The sequence below is a fragment of the Gymnodraco acuticeps genome, unplaced genomic scaffold (assembly GCF_902827175.1).
Source record: "Gymnodraco acuticeps unplaced genomic scaffold, fGymAcu1.1, whole genome shotgun sequence".
NCBI lineage: Eukaryota > Metazoa > Chordata > Actinopteri > Perciformes > Bathydraconidae > Gymnodraco > Gymnodraco acuticeps.
This window is the reverse complement of record NW_022989976.1, coordinates 2,413-11,284: the sequence shown is the minus strand read 5'-3', so window position 1 is coordinate 11,284 and position 8,872 is coordinate 2,413. Positions and strand designations below refer to the sequence as shown.

Sequence of the window (8,872 nt, the reverse complement as noted above, 5' to 3'; positions counted from 1 at the left end):
ATGTTGCTTTATGTGGACTTGATGTATGTGCAGTATATGAGCCATGGTCAGAAGGAGGCACATGCTCAAAGGAGGCAGCTCTCGATTACCATTTCTTCATCACATCTTGAAACTCATTGAAATATGCAATTTTTGGGAGATACCAGTCAACATGATCACTTTCTTGTTCTTGCTCTGAGTAATGTGAGTTTGAAAACTCTTTGGAGAATATTTGAAAAACCCCATGACAACCTTGCATCTCAATGATATTCCCATAATCAATCATGAGTGAATCAAATCTCGTTTTCTTTCCTTGAGACTTGACCCAATTTCGTTCTCCTTTTTTAAATTAACTGCGCCAGTTTATCTTCTAAAGCCTTTTCTGTAGGTCTTATTGTTCTTTTTGGTCTGACGTCAGCATTTTCCACGGGCACACGTTCATTCCCGTTTGGGTCCATAGGACTTTCATTCGTTTCCACATTTTCTTTTTCAGCCATTGTTATGCTTTATCGTCATTAAACATCCACTTGTAAACAGCTGTCCTTATTTTAATGTTGCGCTTTGTTATTGTGCGGCTGGGATCCGCGGCAGTAAGCCAGATAGACAAACTTATTAAAGCGCTTTTCAAGATGCGCTCCTTGAGTTACGTTCCACACTTTATTCATAGGCAAATTTATTCCACTTCCAGCATTAGATTATAATGTATTGCAACATCCACAACATGACAGGCCTTTTTCCACAGAAATCCACGTTGTCACAATCCAGAAAGTCAATGCAGTCCTTCCTTGTTCACTCTGAAGTCCGTGATTTGTGAACTCACGATTCACATCCGCTCGTATCCATTCATTTCCAAGAGTATTTCATTCATTATAATAAGATGGTGGCAACCATTTAATTCCACACGGATTTGTCCGTCACGAGAGCTTTTAACAGTGTCGTGGCTTCCTGCCTTGTTTTTCCACCAAGCCACTAGACGCCTTAAACAGACAGTTCTAACTCGTGTCTGAAAGTACTCAGTCTGAAGAGCTGCTCGGCCTCCGATGGGTTAGAACATGTTTTTGCTCAAAATAACATAAACTTTTGCAACAAAGAAAACAGGCCTTTACAATATTCAACAGAAAGAGGCAAAACTCAAATAAACAACAAACAACTAGGTATTCTTTCTTTCGTGATAATGCTTATAACTTCACAACTTAAAGGGTACTTGTACGGTTTACGAGTACGGTTAAAAACTGTTCCACGACGGCGTCTCTCAACAGGTTGCCCATCACTGTGGCGTTAGCCCAGGCGCCCTGGGAATTGTAGTCCTTTATAGTGCGTTGACTACAGACGTCACAATTAGGTGGCCTTTCTTATCAAATCAAAATACTGGCTCTAACACTGAGTACACACAGAGTACTTTGAGTACATACTCAGTACTTTGAGTACATACTGAGTACATACTTAGTACACACGGAGTACACACTCAGTACACACTCAGTACTTTGAGTACATACTGAGTACACACGGAGTACACACTCGGTACTTTGAGTACATATTGAGTACACACTGTGTACTTTGAGTACAGGTCAGTCTCACCTCAGACTTCTTCCACCTTTGGGAACACTTTGTAACTCTCTGTGGGGGCCTGGATGCTCTCTGTGGGGGCCTGGATGCTCTCTGTGGGGGCCTGGATGCTCTCTGTGGGGGCCTGGATGCTCTCTGTGGGGGCCTGGATGCTCTCTGTGGGGGGGCCTGGATGCTCTCTGTGGGGGGCCTGGATGCTCTCTGTGGGGGCCTGGATGCTCTCTGTGGGGGGGCCTGGATGCTCTCTGTGGGGGCCTGGATGCTCTCTGTGGGGGCCTGGATGCTCTCTGTGGGGGCCTGGATGCTCTCTGTGGGGGGGCCTGGATGCTCTCTGTGGGGCCTGGATGCTCTCTGTGGGGGGGCCTGGATGCTCTCTGTGGGGGCCTGGATGCTCTCTGTGGGGGCCTGGATGCTCTCTGTGGGGCCTGGATGCTCTCTGTGGGGCCTGGATGCTCTCTGTGGGGGGGCCTGGATGCTCTTGTGGGGGGCCTGGATGCTCTCTGTGGGGGCCTGGATGCTCTCTGTGGGGGCCTGGATGCTCTCTGTGGGGGCCTGGATGCTCTCTGTGGGGGGGCCTGGATGCTCTCGTGGGGGGCCTGGATGCTCTCTGTGGGGGCCTGGATGCTCTCTGTGGGGGGCCTGGATGCTCTCTGTGGGGGCCTGGATGCTCTCTGTGGGGGTCCTGATGCTCTCCTGGGGGGGGCCTGGATGCTCTCTGTGGGGGCCTGGATGCTCTCTGTGGGGGCCTGGATGCTCTCTGTGGGGGGCCTGGATGCTCTCTGTGGGGGCCTGGATGCTCTCTGTGGGGGCCTGGATGCCTCTCTCTGTGGGGGCCTGGATGCTCTCTGTGGGTGGCCTGGATGCTCTCTGTGGGGGCCTGGATGCTCTCTGTGGGGGCCTGGATGCTCTCTGTGGGGGGGCCTGGATGCTCTCTGTGGGGGCCTGGATGCCTCCTGTGGGGCCTGGATGCTCTCTGTGGGGGGCCTGGATGCTCTCTGTGGGGGCCTGGATGCTCTCTCTGTGGGGGGCCTGGATGCTCTCTGTGGGGGCCTGGATGCTCTCTGTGGGGGCCTGGATGCTCTCTGTGGGGGCCTGGATGCTCTTGTGGGGGGGCCTGATGCTCTCTGTGGGGGGCCTGGATGCTCTCTGTGGGGGGCCTGGATGCTCTCTGTGGGGGGCCTGGATGCTCTCTGTGGGGGGCCTGGATGCTATCTGTGGGGGGCCTGGATGCTCTCTGTGGGGGGGCCTGGATGCTCTCTGTGGGGGGGCCTGGATGCCTCTCTGTGGGGGGGCCTGGATGCTCTCTGTTGGGGCCTGGATGCTCTCTGTGGGGGCCTGAATGCTCTCTGTGGGGGGGCCTGGATGCTCTCTGTGGGGGGGCCTGGATGCTCTCTGTGGGGGCCTGGATGCTCTCTGTGGGCGCCTGGATGCTCTCTGTGGGGGGGCCTGGATGCTCTCTGTGGGGGGGCCTGGATGCTCTCTGTGGGGGGGCCTGGATGCTCTCTGTGGGGGCCTGGATGCTCTCTGTGGGCGCCTGGATGCTCTCTGTGGGGGGGCCTGGATGCTCTCTGTGGGGGGGCCTGGATGCTCTCTGTGGGGGGGCCTGGATGCTCTCTGTGGTGGCCTGGATGCTCTCTGTGGGGGGGCCTGGATGCTCTCTGTGGGGGCCTGGATGCTCTCTGTGGGCGGCTGGATGCTCTCTGTGGGGGGGCCTGGATGCTCTCTGTGGGGGCCTGGATGCTCTCTGTGGGGGGGCCTGGATGCTCTCTGTGGGGGGGCCTGGATGCTCTCTGTGGGGCCTGGATGCTCTCTGTGGGGGCCTGGATGCTCTCTGTGGGGGCCTGGATGCTCTCTGTGGGCGCCTGGATGCTCTCTGTGGGCGGCTGGATGCTCTCTGTGGGGGGCCTGGATGCTCTCTGTGGGGGGCCTGGATGCTCTCTGTGGGGGCCTGGATGCTCTCTGTGGGGGCTGGATGCTCTCTGTGGGGGCCTGGATGCTCTGTGTGGGCTGGATGCTCTCTGTGGGGGCCTGGACGCTCTCTGTGGGGGGCCCTGGCTGCTCGGATGCTCTCTATGGGGCCTGGATGCTCTCTGTGGGGGGGCCTGGCTGCTCTCTGTGGGGGGCCTGGCTGCTCTCTGTGGGGCCTGGATGCCCTCTGTGGGGGGCTGGCTGTTCACTAACCCCTCACTGATGGTGTTATAATGAACGCACTGCAGACACAAAGAAGTATTAAATATAAACTAGAGATGAACCCTGACCCCTGACCCCCCCCCCAGCAGGGAGAGGACCAGAGGCTTCAGGCTCCTTGGGAGTATTATGGTCTGTCCTAATGAGCGCGTGAGCTCCAGCTGTTTGAAAGGATCCACTTGCTGAGCTCTTTAGTCTTTAGTGAAGTTCTAATGTTTCACCCTCTTTCACTTCATCATATTAAAGGATTATTAAAATATTAAACATGTTTTGGTTTTCAGAAGCGTGTGTGTTTGGGGGCGGAGTCTGAGTGTCCAATGGAAACGTCGCTCACCTTCACAGCGTCCAATCAGCAGCCAGAGCAGCAGGTGAGTCTTATTGAATAAATCATTATAATGTTATATATCCAGATGCATTATGGTCCGTTTCCTCCTCAGGTGTGTGTGGTTCAGTCCAGGTCTGCTCTCTGCTGCCCCCGCTGCCTCGCAGGAGAACCGGTCAGATTACACATCATCATCATCATCACCTCGCTCTCCGCAGGTGACTCAGGCTCTGACTCTACCTGTGTTCCTGTTTCAGGGTCACATCAAACACATCCTGGGTCTGTGACGAGCCAACAGGAAGTCCCCTCCTCCCTCCCACAGCCGTCCAATCAGAATCCCCTCCTGCTGGATGATGTCATCTGGCCCCCTGGAAGGACCAATCAGCTGCTTGTGTCCGATGTCTTCGCACGTTTCATCTGAACGTCACGAGAAGCGGGAACGTTCCAATATTGGGAGTACTGCTCCTTTAATGTCAAGCCCCGCCCCCTCTCCCAGCCAATCACAGAGCTTCCAGCTGCAACCCTGCAGTCTGATTGGCTCTCCTGACAGCTGTGGAAACTAAAGGTCACTCCAGAGCCTGAAGACCAATGAGAGCAGCAGAGGTGTTTTATTTTGAAAATCCCCCCGCATGCACTTCCTGTCCGTCTCTGCCCAGGTGGAAGTGAAATCTGATTCCACTTCCTGTTCCTCAGGAGACGCTCGTTAAGGACCTTAAATATTGATTACTCTAAGAGTTAACACCCGGTGAAACCAGAGCGTTTCTGTCAGACAGGAAGCAGATAAAGTTTAATTGAAGAGTAACCGCTTCCTGTTTATATTTTTATATCCGTTTTATAAATCTGACTGAATGTAAAGCAGTGACCAATCACAGCGCAGCGTTTTGTACCGCAACTGATTTCAAAATAAAAGTCCCTGACTGAAAAACTGTTTCCTGTTCAATAAAGAAATAAACTTTATTCACAAAACACATGAGAAACATTCAACGCAAAGAGATCATTCAGGATGATTATGGGATGCCTAGAACAATAAATCACTTAGTCCCGCCCCTCAGCTGTCAATCACCGCGCCAGGCTTGGCTCTCTTGGCTGCAGGAGGGTCACCTGCACAGGTAAACACAGGTACAGGTAAGTATATATGAACTGATACATCATGATCTGTTGCTAGGAGACCATCTACCTGTGTCTACCGGTTGTCTTTGTGGGCGGGGCCTCCGGGTGCTGCACTGTGTAGATGATGCCGCTCGCAGTTTCCTGGCTTTCTGACACACACAGTATTACTGTTTGACAGTAGTATGTACAATAGTAATAATAAACAGGTGCTCAAAGACAACAGCGGTGATAAAAGGGAAATAAAATCAAATACAATATGAAAACAGCAACACAACATTATTCACACATTAAAAGCCAGTCTGAAGAGGTGTGTTCTGGTGAGGTTTTGAGGTGGGGGGTCAGTCTCTGATGTGGGAGTGAGTTCCAGAGGGAGGGGCCTGGCGGTGCAGCAGGTCAGTGAGGGGGCCTGGTGGGGTGCAGCAGGTCAGTGAGGGGGCCTGGTGGTTGCAAGCCAGGTCTAGTGAGGGGCCTGGCGGTGCAGCAGGTCCGTGAGGGGGCCCTTATGGTGCCGCAGGTTGGTCAGTGAGGGGCCTGGCGGTGCAGCAGGTCAAGTGAGGGGAACCTGGCGGTTGCTGTGCAGTTGCAGCAGGTCAGTGACGGGAGGCTGGTGGTGCAGCAGGTCAGTGAGGGGGCCTGATGGTGCCAGCAGGTCAGTTAGGCGGTGGTGTGTGGTGCAGAAGATCAGTGAGGGGGCATGGCGGTTGCAGCAGGTCAGTGAGGGGGCGTGGTGGTTGCAGAAGGTCAGTGAGGGGGCCTGGCGGTGCAGCAGGTCAGTGAGGGGGCCTGGCGGTGCAGCAGGTCAGTGAGGGGGCGTGGCGGTGCAGCAGGTCAGTGAGGGGGCCTGGTGGTGCAGCAGGTCAGCGAGGGCGGGCGTGGGTGGCTTTGGCTTGCAGAGGCAGGTCAGTGAGGGGGCCCTGGCGGTGCAGCAGGTCAGTGAGGGGGGGCCTGGCGGTGCAGCAGGTCAGTGAGGGGGCCTGGCGGTTGCAGCAGGTCAGTGAGGGGGCCTGGCGGTTTTTGCCAGCAGGTCAGTGAGGGGGCCTGGCGGTGCAGCAGGTCAGTGAGGGGGCCTGGTGGTGCAGCAGGTCAGTGAGGGGGGCCTGGCGGTGCAGCAGGTCAGTGAGGGGGCCTGGCGGTGCAGCAGGTCAGTGAGGGGGCCTGGTGGTGCAGCAGGTCAGTGAGGGAGGAGGGGGTTAGAGTGGCGTTGTTGAGGTTGAAGTTCTGGGTGGTGTTGGTGCGGGATGGGGGTTAGATTATAATGATTTGTCCCTGTTCAGTTGAAGGTAGTTTGTGCATCCATGATTTAAGGTGAGTGGTGAGTGTGGAGTGATGGTGTTTATGGAGATGTAAAGTTGGATGTCAGCAGTATTAGTATCTGTAGTATGTACAGTAGTAGTATTAGTAGTACTTGTACCTGCGTGCAGCACCACTGATCGGCAGGAGGAGGAAACGGCATCTTTAGAATCTCCGTCTGTCAGACCGAACAACAAACCTCTGAGCAGCACTCAGGAAACACACACACACTGTTTTTTACACACACACACACACACACAGCAGTTGTTTTGGACCAATAGGAAGGATACAGGTTGGTGATGTCATAGGGCCCTCTGAGCTCCAGAGGCTGAGGAAACATCATTGATTAGTAATTAATAGTTCTTGATGATGTAATAATCAGCTGTTCCTGACTGACCGTTTCTGCGGCGCTGCTCAGGATCACGTTCTGAAACACAGTGACGGACAGGTGAGTGATGCTGCAGGCCCCGCCCCCTCTGACATCACTATGACATCACAGACCTACCCTGCCCCTGCAGCTCTCCATCAGCGCGGTGCTGTTAGCGATGGTGTAGCGCCGCCTGGTGGAGTCTCTGAGCGCTGCAGCGTACGAGACCTCGAACACAACGCCTCGCTCTGTGGCCTGCACACACACACACACACACACACACACACACCGTTATAGTATGTTGGACGTTTTTAAAAAGTAATGAATAATAATAACTTTAACTCTCACCCCGTTGACCGGCGCTCTCTTGAAGATAAACGGGAGTTTCTCCGTCACTGAGATACAGATGATGTCCACGTCACAGATCATACAGGCTGCCTGCACACACACACACACACACGTATACATCACTTCAGGGGACATTACATTGACTTACATGCATTTCCTGGAGACTTATCCTAACCTTAACCAAGTCTTCACCCTAAAATGTATGATTCCCCTCATGGGGTCCTCCATTTTGTCCCCATAAGGGAGGCGAGTCCCCACACGTGACTGTAAACAGATTTAGGTCCCCACAAGTATAGTAATGCTAGGACACACACACACACACAGTAGAGCAAGAGGGCCAAATCCAGCCCTCGACTTCATTTAATGTGACCCACAAGATAATACGTTTATTATACGGTTACATGCCGCTTTACAGAAGCACGCTGCCCATAAACTACATGTCCCACAATGCATCTCATTTTGTGACATGCACACTGAAGAGTCTTGCAATTATTTGCCCCATACTTCTGCTTTCAGACGTAGTTAATAGGGGTGTAACGGTATACGCATTCGTACCGCCCTTCGGTACGGTACAAGTCCTAATGTCAAACTGGCTGCTTAGGTACAGATACAGATCATTTCAGTTCATCGAAATGCTGCACATTAATGTTTATTTTATTATGTATTTATTTGAGTGAATATTCACGGTTTAATAATAATTAAAAAAATCTATATATTTGTGATCATTTTTTTCTGCTGTACCGAAAACGTACCGAACCGTAACCTAAAAACCGAGGTACGTACCGAACTGTTTGTGAACCGTTACACCGCTAGTAGTTAATCATGAAGTTATTACCCCATCAGATAATAACCCACTGCAGAGGCACCAGATGCAACACAGTGTTACGTTGTCTCACGTGGAACAGCTTCTCTGTGGTCGGCTGAACAGCCAGCAGGTCGAACCCCCTATACTCTGCCGCCGTCGCTCTCTGAGGGTCACATGCACACAGGACTGAGGTCAACAACAACACCATCACATGTACACAGACTGAGGTCAACAACAACATCACATGTACACAGACTGAGGTAAACAACAACATCACATGTACACAGACTGAGGTCAACAACATCACATGCACACAGACTGAGGTCAACAACAACACCATCACATGTACACAGACTGAGGTAAACAACAACAACACATGTACACAGAATGAGGTCAACAACAACACCATCACATGTACACAGACTGAGGTAAACAATAACATCACATGTACACAGACTGAGGTCAACAACATCACATGCACACAGACTGAGGTCAACAACAACACCATCACATGTACACAGACTGAGGTCAACAACATCACATGCACACAGAATGAGGTCAACAACAACACCATCACATGTACACAGACTGAGGTCAACAACAACATCACATGTACACAGACTGAGGTAAACAACAACATCACATGTACACAGACTGAGGTAAACAACAACATCACATGTACACAGACTGAGGTCAACAACACATGCACACAGACTGAGGTCAACAACAATACCATCACATGTACACAGACTGAGGTAAACAACAACATCACATGTACACAGACTGAGGTCAACAACAACAACAACCACATGCACACAGACCTGAGTCAACAACATCACATGCACACAAACTGAGGTCAACAAACAATACCATCACATGTACACAGACTGAGGTAAAC

At 52.2% G+C, this 8,872-nt stretch overlaps 1 protein-coding gene and 1 long non-coding RNA gene across 2 annotated transcripts; one reads left to right on the top strand and one right to left on the bottom strand.

Annotated features, from left to right (window-relative positions):
• The first annotated feature begins 3,651 nt into the window (after positions 1 to 3,651).
• Positions 3,652 to 4,979, top strand: LOC117543154. Its single transcript, XR_004568529.1, has 3 exons — positions 3,652 to 4,100; positions 4,170 to 4,229; positions 4,312 to 4,979. It is a non-coding gene; the product is annotated as an uncharacterized LOC117543154 (long non-coding RNA).
• Positions 4,980 to 4,982: 3 nt separating this feature from the next.
• rpp30 (ribonuclease P/MRP 30 subunit) lies at positions 4,983 to 8,137 on the bottom strand (the record flags this gene model as incomplete). Its single annotated transcript, XM_034211244.1, is given in 8 exon segments — positions 4,983 to 5,155; positions 5,232 to 5,313; positions 6,576 to 6,655; positions 6,745 to 6,782; positions 6,852 to 6,881; positions 6,960 to 7,076; positions 7,170 to 7,259; positions 8,066 to 8,137. Coding segments are annotated over 8 exon segments (513 nt in total), but the record flags the coding sequence as incomplete, so codon positions are not given.
• Positions 8,138 to 8,872: the final 735 nt, after the last annotated feature.